The sequence below is a fragment of the Eucalyptus grandis genome, chromosome 3 (genome assembly GCF_016545825.1).
Source record: "Eucalyptus grandis isolate ANBG69807.140 chromosome 3, ASM1654582v1, whole genome shotgun sequence".
In the NCBI taxonomy this organism is placed as follows: domain Eukaryota; kingdom Viridiplantae; phylum Streptophyta; class Magnoliopsida; order Myrtales; family Myrtaceae; genus Eucalyptus; species Eucalyptus grandis.
This window is the reverse complement of record NC_052614.1, coordinates 66,594,985-66,609,311: the sequence shown is the minus strand read 5'-3', so window position 1 is coordinate 66,609,311 and position 14,327 is coordinate 66,594,985. Positions and strand designations below refer to the sequence as shown.

Here is a 14,327-nt window from a genome sequence, read left to right as displayed (position 1 = left end):
CCCAGGAACAATAAACAAGTTTTTTATACTTCTTGTTTCTGTTCTAAATCTGTGTTGGATATTTCAGCAGTTCTGAAATATTTATTATAAATTATGATTGTCATGAAAGTCATCATTTTTGTAACAACTTTATAATGGCCATATAATGACTTTCTAACGGCCATATAATGGTCATCTAACAGTTTATAATTTCTGACTTATTATTTCATAAACTTTTCATTATTTTATAACGGTCATCTTTTTAATTATCAATTGATTTATGACGATCTCCTAACAGCTATCTCTTTTTTTAGTTTAAATATAAATTAAACTTCAAACTACAGTCTTTGTAGATACAATATGTTCTCACATCTTTCCTTTTCTTTTTGCTAGATTATACACAAAAGTTTTTATGTTTCCTTTTAATATTTAGTACGGAGTATAGAAGAAGGTCTGTTATACTTTGGGAAGATAGTCGCTGAAGCCTTACGCACCGAGTTACGTACTCCAAGGGGTGGAAAGTCTTACGCACCGAGTTACGTACTCCGAGGGGCAGAATTATCCATAAGAACAACGTTTGCACGCCTCAGACATTTTTTATTTTCTAATCTTTTGTAATATATTTTCAATAATTATTATTATTTTATGTATTCTAATACTTTTTCCAACAACCTGTTCCCGGGAACAAAAAAAAAAAAATTGTGTTATAGGGAACAGAAACATATTTAAACAAATAACCCCTAACTAGCCGGTTGTTGTCTTTCTCCATCGACAATTCTGCTTACTGAACTTCTCACAGTTTAGATATATATATATATATATATATATATATATATATATATAGTCTCACAGTTCTTTTTCCTGGAATTTTTTCTTCTAATATTTCCTGTTTACTATTATAAGAATTTATTCCACTGTAGTATCTGCAAGATCTTTTCGACAGAACTGCTTTTAGAACTTTCTTCCTTCTCCTGTTCTGCTTTCTATAGTTGATGCTCAGATATTCGTAAACTCTTGGATTCGTCGTGACATTTGATGCTGCTTTGGCACTATCAGTTGACCCCTCGCTGTTTAAGTGCAATGGACGGCACCCTAGTTCCCAAAAGCCATTTCCATTGGATCTTTGTCAGCTGGGCTCTGACCATACTCAGTTGACTTTCATTGATGGTGCGTTTGTCATTTAATCATTGATGGAATCTCGACGCCATTCCCATCCAAATTTACCTCGACCCGATTCACGGGTTCGCCATTTTCCTCACCACCTTGCACGGCCTTGGGCTTTATGATGTGACGGACGGTTTTGTTTTGTCTCGCCGATTGCATCGGACGCGGTCTCCACTCGTACCACCAAAAAGTATCCTAAATACTACTAAATAAAATTTGTTATTCTTTGATTTACTGTCTTTCTCATGTCATGTCATGCGTAATCGGTATATTAAAATTTAACATATTTTCATTATAAATGTACGGAAATTATAAATGTACGGGTCATGATCACACTTATAATGACATATATGGCGACTTTAATTTTCATAATTTTTTTTTTCATTGGACGGTGAAAATTTGAGATTACATGTTGAATTTAGAGCTTTGTTTTGTTGCATTTCGGGATTTATGGAATCTGACGAGGTGGAGTTCGTATCATTCAGTAAGGGTCAGCCTCTTCTTCCCTTTCTCCTTCATTCTCTAAAGCTGCAAGCTCCAGGAGCTTCGCACGCCGTCCCAACGGCATGCAAGACGGCGAGGGGAGAAAGATCCGGCTCGGTGTGCTGAGCAAAGGGTGCATGGTCGAGGATACTCTCGGCCTCCTCAAGGTTTTGCTTGCTTTTCAGGACTCGCATTGCAGGTTTTGGTTGCTGAGGAATTGGTTCCAAATGTGAAGTGTATAGAAAACTGAGTGAATATAGACGTGCTATGCAGAATGTTATCGGATTTGAATTTGACGATCTCTGAGATGCCGCTCTAGGGGGCTTCTGGTTTGTTTTTTATCTGCATTCTAACCACTTCCACGTTGCTCCTGAAGGATTGCGGATTGCCAGTCACGCGGGATAATGATCGACAGTATTCTGCAGAAATTCCACAGGTATAGAAATTTCACGAAATTTTGTGCCTTATTTTGGTATAGACATGTGGTAAGACATTTGGAGTTTGCTCATGGTAATTCCTATGGACCTTAATTTTGATTTCAAGAACTACTACAGATAGGTTAGCAAGAGAGATTCTACAGTCATCATACCTGAGATATGTGGACAGGGAACCAAGGTGTCCTAACCCTTTACAAAAACATTAATGGAGAGTCGAATCTACGTACTAATTAAGATAAGAGTGTAATCTTCACAAAGTGCTGATGGTTTGAACCCAAAGCGTAATGCTGAAACCATCTTTGCAAAATGAAAGAAGAAGAAATGACCCTCTCTAGTCACTCAAATGCCGTAATTGAAAATGTCTGCGTCTTTGAGAACTACTGTGATGATGAGCTAGACAAGCGCTTCTCTATTCTTAGATAGATCTACTCTCTTTAATATACCATAGAAAACTCTCCATGAAAAAGTAAATAAAGTAACTAGGAAAATCTCCACGGCACCGTTTGAATTTGTTTTACCTTAGATATTTGGTATTTCAGGTGTTGGTTCTACATACTGCAGATTGTTCTTAATTGATTTGGTAGCTAACTTTTGCAGCTCCCTAATGTGGAAGTCTGTTTCCATCGACCAAAGGAGATTGTCACACTACTGGTTTCTGGACATCTAGATGTTGGAATAGTGAGTTCCTATGCAGTTAGTGAATATGGACCGGTAAGCAGATGATGTTAAATGCTGTATGTTTGATCATTGATTGGATTTCTTACTCATCATTCTCTATTAATCTTTTGTCTGCATTCAAAGAATTTATACTCTGAAGCTGTGAAAACAAGTTATTGCACGGTTTTCCCCTGCTTTGGATGAAGTGGAAGATCAAGAGCGCTTTATCAAACAGAAAGTCAATTTTTACTTTCTCTCTAAAACCAAAAATATTGGAATAAGCTTTCATGCTAAAACCTAAAAATTTTGAATAATTCATTTCGATTTGAAATGTTAATGTTGGCATGTTTTTCAAGACTAGGTGTGTTTGGTATCAAAGAAAAGTTAACCTTGAAATGCTAAGGGCAACAGCTACGGCCAAAAAGCTAAAAGTAAAGTCACACCAGTTGCCCCACTGCAAGAGTGAGGGGACTTTGTCAAAGTTCAGTTGTAGCCTCAATAGTATGTCATCATTCCCCTGCTTGTTTATAATCAGAACGATGTCCTTGAAGGATGAAAGATTGACTTGGCTTATAGATCACCTGCAATTGTGCAGATTAGTAGTTAGTAGATGACAGGGTACTTCCTATGTATCATTTATGCAGCAGAGAAGTTGGATCACAGATGTTTCCTGAATGGATGACAATAGTAGTTGCAGATCACCTATTACCTTGCTTGAGTTTGTAGTACTTGTTTTATGAATCTATTTGGGGTTGTTTACTCTTTTCCATGCAAACAACTTAGAGAAATGGCTTGGATTCAGAATTACTGGATGATGTCAATTTTCGATATGTACTTTGATGTCTTTAGACAGTTTAGGTGGTTAGAGTGTTCATATTTTTTTGTGTTTGTATGGATGTGTGGATAGGAAACTATGACTTGAAATCCTAGAATAATAATTGAGGGGTCAGCATGCTAGGAATGCTGGACAGAGATAAAAATTACCTGATTGCTTTAACTTCATACATCAGAGCTTTTCCCGAACTTTTTGCAGTATTTTTGCGTTTTCATTAAGCTTTTGAACTTCATGATATTGTAGTGTTGATTCCGCAACACTAACTTGATATAGTAGACTGTCCTAAAAGAGCTTATGCTCCTTTTCTTCAGGGTGACGATGATCTTATTACTGTTCACAATGCTCTTGGTTATGGGCATTGCCACTTGTCTCTCGCAGTAAGAAAGTTTATGCTCTCAAAATTTTGATGTATTGATGGAATTTTTTCCAATTGGTTCATTGCTATGGAAATTTTTAGTCTTGATATGTTCTTTTGATCTTCTATTAGATTCCCAAAAACGGGATCTTTGAGAGGATCAATTCGGTGAAGGAGCTAGCACAAATGCCCCATTGGACTGAAGAGAATCCACTCCGTGTTGTTACTGGTTTACCCAATGTATGTTTGCGTTTTCAGATCTCAAATATCGTAGTTTATAGTGCCAACTGCCCACCTTCAATAGCAAATATCCTTATGGGGTGCCGGAGCGATTGCCTTTATTAACTGCTTAAGTTTAAGTTTCCTTCTCATGTCTTTATAGCTGGGGCGTAAGTTCATGAAAGAAAATGGACTGAAGCATGTGAGCATTTTAACTGCTGACGGAGCATTGGAGGGATTTCCCCAGGTAAAATTACAAATTTTGTTCACTTTTTTCATATCTTTCTATCTTACCAACTTGTTACCTATATTGGCAGATGTTTAGTGATTGCCATGATGAATCTTTTCACTAAGCGCATGTTGCCTTTAAACATGTTGCCTTTAAACTAACACTGGAGTTTATATGTCTGGGGAAGCTCTCTTAAGAGATTCAAGAGAAGGGGTCAAGGGACCCATATTCTGGTAGAGTTATGTGAAGGAGGGATCAATCTAGTGTGCTGAACTAGAATTTAGAATCTAGAAATGTAAACCATTTCATTTCCCCAGTCAAAAAAGGTTCAGACCCTTTCAAATTTTGTTTTGAAAAACAAAAGATGATGGAATGCATTGAGAGTTTTATGGCTCTTTATTTGAGTCCCTTCTCTTTTTCCACCTAGAACTTAGAAGATCTGTACTGAAAGTGCAGATTGGCAAATACAGACATTTTTCCTCTCTGTGGCAGGGAATCTAGTTTACATGAGAATCTTTATTAAACTAGAAAGGCATAGAGATAATTCCCACTGAAGAGGGGAAACAAGGAAAATAAGGGAGTGGAAACCGCCATCTCTCGCTTGACAGGTAGATGCAGTGAAAGGAAGGATGGAATAGCGTACATCCCACTAATTTTCGTATTCTAAATGTTGGTACACTGTGATTATGGAGACCTTTTCCTATCCACATTATGAGGCAATATGTGTACATTCCATGTCCTGGAGAATGTGTATTTGAGACTACTTCAAGCCACCATAGTTTTAGCAGTAGGATCCTTTAAAAAAAGCACTTCAATCTCTTGATGTTTTCTTCACTGATGCAATGTTTGGATTTACCTGTCCTTGTCTATAGATCTTGTGGCCATTCGCTTTGTGATATGGTACGTTGATGTGATTAATGCATGAAGTACAGGTTTTTTTCTCGTTTGGATGATTGAAAATTTTATCCCTTGGAAGGAAATAATCTTACAGATGTTTGCTTCATCTTTTGCTAAAAAGAATTTGAAGTGCATTTATACCTCCGCAGATTAAGCTATTAGGAAAGCAAGCATATCAACTGTAGTTCAATTCATTTATTTGTTTAGAAGCTGCAATGTATGAATGCCATTGTATCTTGGCATGTGGCACCCTTCTATCTGCAATGGCATCTCCATCAGGGGAGGTCAAGGATTTAAACTGATGCTGATTGGAGGCATTGGCAGTATAGTATTGATGATGAGTCTGCATTATCTACAATTGACTTCCTTTCTTTGGTATTTCAGAGAGGCGGGGCTGATGTTATTTTGGATATTGTATGTAGTGGGACAACATTAAGGGCAAATAATTTCAAAGAAATTGAAGGTGGCACAGTGTTGGTAAGCCAGGTAGGTGTTGAATGCAGCACGCTTGCAATATTTTTTTGTTGTCTTTTTTGAAATACTCTTCCTCTAGGACTGAATATCCTTCAGGTTGTTCTTGTGGCAAGAAGGAAGTCACTAATGCAACGGGAAGATGTTCGTGATACAACTCAACAGATTTTTGAAAGAGTGGAGGCACATCTCAAGGCAGTTTGCCAGTTCACGGTGTGTGTGTAGATTATTGTATATTCGACGATAAACTTTCTGTCCATTATCCAGACATACTTCCTGTTAAGAGTTTACTACTCTTAAGCTGCATCTGCTGTTGCTGTCCCCCTCTCACTCATTAGTATGTTACTGAGCTGCGTAAAAAAGATATATCAATGTAAGTCATTAAAACACAAAATTTAACTGGGTGACTTTTGTGAGGGCAAGTTTTCGTTGAAGCTAATTTAGCAGTGTCAATCAGATATGACATCGTTAGTACTCTGTGGACTTAAGCGTACCTCATCTCATTTTCAAGTATGATTTCTTATTCAGCTACTAAATAGGAAATTGCTGCAATAAAAATTTGGGAGAAATAATATAAGAAAATTCGTTAATTGTGGTACAAAGCCTTTTAGAGTATGCACAAGTCAGATACTGCAGATACATACTTGTGATCGACTCCTTTATCCAAATCTCAAAATAAATGCTTTATAATTGGTGTTAATTCTTTTCACAGGTAACAGCGAACGGGAGGAGTGCAAAGGAAGTCGCTAAGCAAGTATGCAATCAACCATCGCTCTCTGGTTTGCAGGTAATGCATGAGCCATTTTTTCTCGTGCTCCAAGTTGAACCCCAGCTCAATTTGAAGTTTTTAAACTGTAGCTCTCTTATTCTCACTCTTCTCATTTTCTAATTCTCTTGTACTCATTCGCTAACAGGGACCTCCCGTTAGGGGTGATCCCGTTAGGGGTGAGCACGATTCCTCGCAAAAACCGAACCGGAGAACCGCACCGGAGGGTTCGGTTCGGTTCCTGATTTTAAAGAGACCGTCTTTGGTACCCCGGTTCCCTTTTTCGGGAACCGGAACTGGTCGAGTAAAAAAAAAAAAAAAAAACCTAGCGCACATCACTTCCCCCTTCGCCGATTCTTCCCTCCCTTCCCCTTTCTTTCTTTTCTCTCTCTCTTTTCTTTTCCCCTTTTTCCTCTTCACGTGACTTCCTACCCCCTCAACTTTTTTCTTTTCTTCTCTCTATTTCTCTTCTCTTTCTTCCTCCCTCTGCCGAACACCCCCTTCTTCTCTTCTTCTTCTTCTTCCTTCCCGGCTACTTGCTTCACCCACCACCACACCGCTGTCCCACGCCCTACTCACCACCACCTCTTGGCCACCGAACCACCACCACCCACCCACTGCTCGTCCGACAAGCCGTCTTGCTATTGAGCCTGACAAGCTGTCGTGCAGTCCGCGCCTCCCCTCGCCTCCGTGAGCCACTGCCGCCATCTCCAAGCCACAATCACCACCTCTTGCCGCCGCTCGCTCGGCCATCCGAGCCATCGTTGCTCCAAACCGCCACCGCCTCTGCCAAAACCGAGCTCTTATGTTAGAAGATACATGTGAAGATTCACAATATCATTCAAGGATCAATCACGTTCATTTAGTACTGAATCTAATTGGATCGAAATATTGTAAAATATTTACTTGCTTTTCTTATACACACTTTGTATTATAAACAATGTGAACATTGTACATTGAGGAATATACATAATACAAAGAAAATTCTTCTCTCGACTACTTCGTCTTCATCTTCTTTCATGATATCAGAGCTCTTTCTGATTTTGACCTAGCTTCCGCAATCCTGTTCAAATCGCCTTCCGTTTTTTTTTTTTTTTTTTTTTTTTCTGTCTTTGTTGTTGCAACACTCGCAAAATAGAGCAGCCTCCGGAGGAATTCACAATCTGCAAAAAAACTCAATCTACAAAATAGAATTTTTTGTTGCAATTTTCGTCATGATAAACCCACAAGCCTCTGAAGATCAGTTGGGAACAAATTCGACACCACATGCTTCGCCCAATTGAGGCTCATCCATCATCACCTCCCTGGTTGAATAGCAGCCCAGTCAAAGCCAAACACCATTACAGCACACACAGTGGCAACAAATTCCGGCTTAGTTCAATTCAGGGTTGCCCTTCTCGGGCTATCCTTATCAATGGATGCCATACCCATGGATCCAAAGAATAAACCCAGGTACATCATAGCCGGGCTACCAGAGTGTGCAGACCGATGGAGGCCTACCAACCAACACTAGGGCAGGCACAACCATCAGCCCTGAGCAGACGGGCGGATAAGAAAATTCGAGTGCGGGTCAGTCTACAAATCCAGGATTCCCAACAGGGTTCATACCTTTTCCATTCGCGGCCGCCATGGGTTGCCCAGAACCTGGCGACGCGCTGTATGTCTCCAACGCCAATGGACCAGAGTTGCAGCTTATGAGTCACCCCTCACAGGACCGGAAAACCACTCAAATTGGGCACGTGAATTCCGTTGAACCCTCATAACAAAGGACAAAGAGGGATTTATCGATGGAACCATCCCAGTCCCAACTGATGAAAAATTAGGGTGACAATGAAAAAAGTGTAACCAGTTGGTTAGGACGTGGATAGGCAACTGCATCAGCCTATAAATAGCAGCTGGATTGCCCCCAACTGAAGATTCAAGAATTTTTTGGAAAAATATAAGAGAAATGTACGAGAAATTGGATCGGGCGAGAATCTTCTCGCTACATCAAGCTCTTTCCAAACTGAAGCAAGGAAACACGTCTGTGACAACGTGCTTCAACAAGCTGTCAGCTCTTTGGAATGAGCTAGAAGCAGCGGAGGAGAAACTTAACAAACCCGAAACCACCCTTCAACAATACAAGGCGATAAAAGACAAAGAGAAGGCGACGCAATTCCTCCGTATTCTTAACGATTCTTACCTCCATTTCAGGTCGATATACTCGTGATGGAGCCTGCACCCTCGATCGGTCGTATATTCCAACTTGCCGTGCAAGAAGAAAGCCAAAGGCTTGCTTCGACGGAAGGGAAAGGGGTGGAAACCCTAGCACTCACCGCAAGAACGGAGAGAGGCTCACGAACCCTAGATAGGAAATGCGATGCGAACCTAGGGTTCTTACGGACAGTCACGATCGCACACAACGATCAGACGGTTGGAGAGGGGCGCAAGCACATGGAGATCTGGACGGTGGAGATGATTCCCTCATTCAAGGATCCAACGGCAAGAATTTTTTGAAAAATCACATGCCAACCCCATATGGGCCTAATTCTCATGGGCCCAATTCTTTTGGGCTTAATTCCTATGGGCCAAATTCAAAAAATAAGGGAAAATTATATTGTGAATTCTGCAGACGACCCCACCACACCAAAAAATTGCTGGAAGCTGCATGGCAGACCTGGAGAAAAAAAAATGGCAAAGAAATATCAGCAGCAGTATATCAACTTACAAGATAGGTGAGTACAAATCAATCCATTACTCAATGATAAATATGAGCAATTGATGCAGGCACTGCACAAATTGGATGTTCAAAAAAGGGGGGGCAGCTTTACAGGTATTTCTCATTGTCGAATAAACAATATATCGAAAAATACTTGGATTGTTGATTCTGGAGCCATTGATCATATTACATGTGAGAAGGCATTGTTTACCACTGTTAATGAAGAACTAGATAGTCTTATTGCAGTGCAATTACCAAATGGGGATATTGCTCATGTCATTATAACTGGGACAGTTGATCTTAGTCTCGAAATCATTCTCACCAATGTCCTATATATTCCTGAGTTCCAGTTCAATTTTATATCTGTGTCTATAGCCTATAAGGAGAATTCATGTCAAGTTTCCTTCAATGTTTATAGTTGTCAATTTCAAGCCCTTTCAACTAGGAAATTGATGGAATGGGGTAATCTATCAAAAGGACTTTTTCTAGAGAAGTTCACCCAAGAATCTGGATTTTTTTCATTGTAATAAACAATCATTGTGTAATTTGACTACCAATGATAAAAATTTCATTTTCCATTCCAGATTGGGTCATAGTTCCTTATTTCCCTATTCTCAATGTCACATTTGCCCACTTGCAAAACAATCAAATAGCCCTTTTCCATTGAATAAAAGTCGTGCAAGTGACATTTTCTCTTTACTTCATATTGATGTCTGAGGACCATATCATACACTAAATCATGATGGCTCTCATTTCTTTTTTATCATTGTGGATGATCATTTAAGGGCTACATGAATTTTCCTCATGCAGTCTAAGAGTCAAGTCGTATCACATTTAAAAACTTTCCTTTCTTTGTTGAAAACTTAGTTTGGGAAAACTATCCAAAAAATTAAGACAGACAATGGGAAAGAATTTTTCAATTATGAGTGTACGACTTTATTATCATCTCAAGGGATTCTACATGAGAGTTCCTGTATATACACACCTCAACAAAATGAAAGGAAGCATCGTCATTTGTTGGAAGTGGCTAGGGCCTTAAATTTCAGGGTTCCATTCTAGATAATTTTTGGGGAGAATGTGTATTGACTGCAGCATATTTGATCAACTGTATGTCAACCAAGATTCTTAACGATCAAAGCCCCTTTGAACTTCTCTTTGGGAAGAAGCCAAATCTTAATCATTTGAGGATTTTTGGGTGTCTATGCTATGCATCTATAGTAGGACCTAAGGATAAATGGGTCCACGGGCTCGCTGTTGCATATTTATGGGGTATGCTACCCTATAGAAGGGATACCGAATATTTAATCCCTCTATAGGTGAATTCTTCGTTAGTAGAGATGTTCACTTCCAAAAAGATTTTTTCCCTTTCTCTACTAAGGAATCAGACAGAGATAGACAGAGATAGACAGAGATATTCTCATACTCACCATATCGAAGAATCCATCAATGATCTGGGATATGTGCCGATCCCTTCCTTAGCTAATACAGGTATTGCTCCTACACCCACTATGGCAATGACACCTTTAGTAGAAGACACGGATCAAGACTCGAATGAGAGGATTACATTGGAATCCTCCCCTGTAGATATTCTAGCAACTCAGTCCTCTTCTGAAGACATCTAGCCAAGACGGTTAGGACGAGCCACATGTCCTCCAACTTGGACCAAGGATTCCATATGTGGAGTGAGAACTCCACCAGTTATTCTTTTTCACATTTCCTCTTATGTTTCCTTCGATCTATTATCTGAGGAGCATAGATGTTGTATTATTCAAATTTCTGAAGAACGAGAATCATCAAGCTATGAAGAGGCAAGTACTGATCCGCGATGGCAAAAGGCAATGGAAGAAGAATTGCAGGCACTGGTGGACAATCAGACATGGGATCTTGTTAGTCTACCTCCACATCGCAAACCAATTGGATGTAAATGGGTCTACAAAATCAAATACAGAGTTGACGGTTCAGTTGAAAGGTACAAAACCCGATTGGTGGGAAAGGGTTTCACACAGAAGGAATGTTTTGATTATCATGAAACCTTCTTGCCCGTAGCCAAGGATGTTACAGTCCATTCATTCCTCTTTATAGCAGCTTACCAAGACTGGCCATTACATCAGATGGATGTTCATAATGCATTCCTGCATGGAGACTTAGCTGAAGAGATTTATATGGACATAACACAGGGTTTACGAAGACAAGGGAAGAATAAAGTATGTCATCTCCGTAAATCCTTATATGGGCTCAAGCAAGCATCTAGACAATGGTACGCCAAATTTTCTGAATCCCTGATAGCTGCTGGTTTTTAGCAGTCTAAATTTCATTATGCTGTTTTCACATGGACCAAAGGTACGTCATCCATATACTTGATGATATATGTAGATGATATATTGATTATGGGCAATGATGAGATAGCTGTCAAAATTTTCAAGAAATACTTGCACTTTACTTTCCATATAAAAGATCTAGGGTCGCCAAAGTATTTTCTTGGAATAGAAATTGCTCACTCAGATCAAGGAATATTTCTCGGCCAGAGAAAATTTGCCTTGGAAATCATATCATAAGCTAGGCTGTCAAGATGTAAGCCGGCTATAATTCCAATCGAGCAAAATATCAAATTGGCCACATCAGAGTATGATGCTGGAATCTCTCAAGAAGCCGATCATGTACTAAGAGATCCAATAAGTTATCATAAACTTGTTGGGAAGCTCATCTATTTAACTATGACTAGGCCGAACATCGGTTATGTTGTGCAAACCCTTAGTCAGTTCATGCACAATCCAAAGTAGTCCCACATGAATGCAGCACTCAAAATGGTAAAGTATTTGAAGAAATATCCAGGTCTTGGGATTCTCCTCTCCAAGAAATGTGATATGAAGATGATTGCATATTGTGATGCAGATTATGCGACATATCCAATGAATAGAAGGTCCATAACAGGGTTCTGTATCAAGTCAGGGGATTCTTTACTTTCATGGAAGACAAAGAAGCAACCGACTGTTTCATTATCCTCAGCAGAAGCGAAATATCGAGCCATGACAAAGACCACATGTGAGATAGTATGGCTACGCGGATTGCTTCGAGATCTTGGGGTACAAATTGATGGGCCAACCAAATTGTTTTGTTACAACAATGTGGCTCTCAAACTTGCCTCAAACCCAAAGAAAGAAGCACATAGAAGTGGATTGTTATTTCACGCGAGAAAAGATCCAGCAAGGGATAATCAAGACACTGGGGATTCGAACGTAAGAGCAACCAGCGGACGTCTTCACCAAACCCTTGTGTCAAAGCTAGCACTCGTATCTCCTAAGCAAGTTAGGCGTCTTGGATATCTACAAGCCACCAACTTGAGGAGGAGCGTTGGAAAATACATGTGAAGATTCACAATATCATTCAAGGATCAATCGCATTCATTTAGTATCGAATCCAAATATTGTAAAATATTTACTTGCTTTTCTTATACACACTTTGTATTATAAACAATGTGAACATTGTACATTGAGGAATATACATAATACAAAGAAAATTCTTCTCTCGACTACTTCATCTTCATCTTCTTTCATCTTCCCCCTTGGCCTTGGGTTGAGCCGCGACCACCGCCATCTTCGCTGCGCCGTCCGTGCCGCCGTTGGTGCCGTGAGACTCGTGTCTTCGTTGCCATTGTGCTGCCATCGCCGAGTGCTCACCCTTGACTTATTGACTACGGATTTATTCTCTTATTTTTGATATAGGGACCGTGGAAAACAAGTGTATTTGGTTTTTCCTGTTTGGGTTTCCATTCGAAGATAGTGGGGGAGGTGAAAAGGGGGAAGAAGGAATCGATTCAGCTCCATCTCTTTTTGGCTCTTCCGTGGAAGATTCTCGTTCCTCGCGAAACAATAACCACCCAATCGCGTCGAGAACGAGGCCGATTGTCTCCTTGCAAATCTGGGTTGATCTTCTCTTTTGCGCCTGAATCGTGTTCTGCAAGTGGGGAAGCGCGTCTCTGAGCCATGGGGAGGGAAAAGTTCAAGGGCAAGCCCATGGGTCATCGCCCGGTTCTCGTCTCTCGACGAGATGAGTAAGCCGAGAGTGCAAAGATTTGATTTTTCTTGCGAATTTTGACAACCCTCTTTCATTCGGCATCCCTTGTGATTGTTGGGAATAGCCCATTCGTTGAGCGTCGATTGGTTGTTTGTTTGGATGTGGTCGGGCTGAATTTGGGTGTGGTTCTATTTTGCTGGATCTATTTGGTTTTTTGAGATCGCCATGTACAAATATGCCAAGCTGTCAAGTTGTACCAGAGAGATAAGTGATAAGAAGACAGGAAAAAACAATTGCATGATATTCGCTGTTTTATGTGCTGCTCCATGAAGGAAGCTTCAATTAATTCATAACCTTGCGGGTATCAACCTAGAGTTTTCTGATGATGCATGTTGTCGCCCTGTTTGAAAAGAGCTCTTCAAATTTGAAAATGAAAAAAATAAAATAAAAGAACTTGTTGAAACCTAGAACTTAGAACCGACCCTAGAACCTATAATAGGGTAGGATAGGATCATTCTGACGGGTAGGTTCCAGATTCCAAAAAATGAGGAACTTGTACCCGAGGGTAGTTTCCAATTCCAAACCCCTACCTAGTCCTTTGCAAAAGAAATGGAGAAGTGGTTGGGGACCACAATGCAATGGTTGGTTGCATTCCAAAAACGAAGTTCTATAGCTCTGTGCAGCAGTTGAAAGCAGGCTCTATAGCTCTGTGCAGCAGTTGGAAGCAGTATTTCCTAATTCTGGAAATAGCCATGCACAGTTGCTTTATGCAAAGATTCTTGTTTCCCCGTTACATCCTAATGTGAATTGAAGATATTCGCGGCTGTTAATTTTCATTAATCACAGCCTGATAACACTTCCAAGTACCTTTTGAACACATTGAAATTATTATCATGCAGATCGAGATCGGGGTAGTCGAGTTCTAGTATCTCCATCGACTTACATTTTCAATGAAGAGGCTCTCGGATGGCAGCAGCTTCTGTCCAAATTTGGGCTTTAGTTCTCGGAAGCCCAGTGCTCCAGCTTTTGGAGAAGATAAAGGAAAGGGTAAAATTCATCAGGAATATTGTATCTTAGTTATGTTGTTTGCTGCATCTGTTCTTTTAGATTTGCGATTTCTTTC

General features: G+C 39.9%; 2 protein-coding genes across 2 annotated transcripts in view; both read left to right on the top strand.

Annotated features, from left to right (window-relative positions):
• LOC104454871 (ATP phosphoribosyltransferase 2, chloroplastic) overlaps positions 1 to 14,327 on the top strand; it is a 64,029-nt gene that overhangs the window by 18,877 nt on the left and 30,825 nt on the right. The gene's annotated exons all lie outside the window — the stretch shown is intronic.
• On the top strand, positions 1,689 to 14,312 carry LOC120291508 (ATP phosphoribosyltransferase 2, chloroplastic-like). Its single transcript, XM_039308990.1, has 11 exons — positions 1,689 to 1,793; positions 2,003 to 2,062; positions 2,661 to 2,774; positions 3,867 to 3,932; positions 4,043 to 4,150; positions 4,293 to 4,376; positions 5,640 to 5,741; positions 5,826 to 5,939; positions 6,439 to 6,513; positions 13,774 to 13,900; positions 14,110 to 14,312. Exons 1-11 carry the CDS (start codon positions 1,710 to 1,712, stop codon positions 14,202 to 14,204), a joined length of 1,029 nt encoding a protein of 342 aa, XP_039164924.1. The 5' UTR covers positions 1,689 to 1,709; the 3' UTR covers positions 14,205 to 14,312.

Bases quoted from the DNA above. Each gene is read 5' to 3' on its own strand.
- LOC120291508 (XM_039308990.1), top strand. From the start codon at position 1,710: ATGCAAGACGGCGAGGGGAGAAAGATCCGGCTCGGTGTGCTGAGCAAA. The intron at 2,063-2,660 runs GTATAGAAATTT...TAACTTTTGCAG, and splicing joins ATTCTGCAGAAATTCCACAG to CTCCCTAATGTGGAAGTCTG. The intron at 3,933-4,042 runs GTAAGAAAGTTT...ATCTTCTATTAG, and splicing joins ATTGCCACTTGTCTCTCGCA to ATTCCCAAAAACGGGATCTT.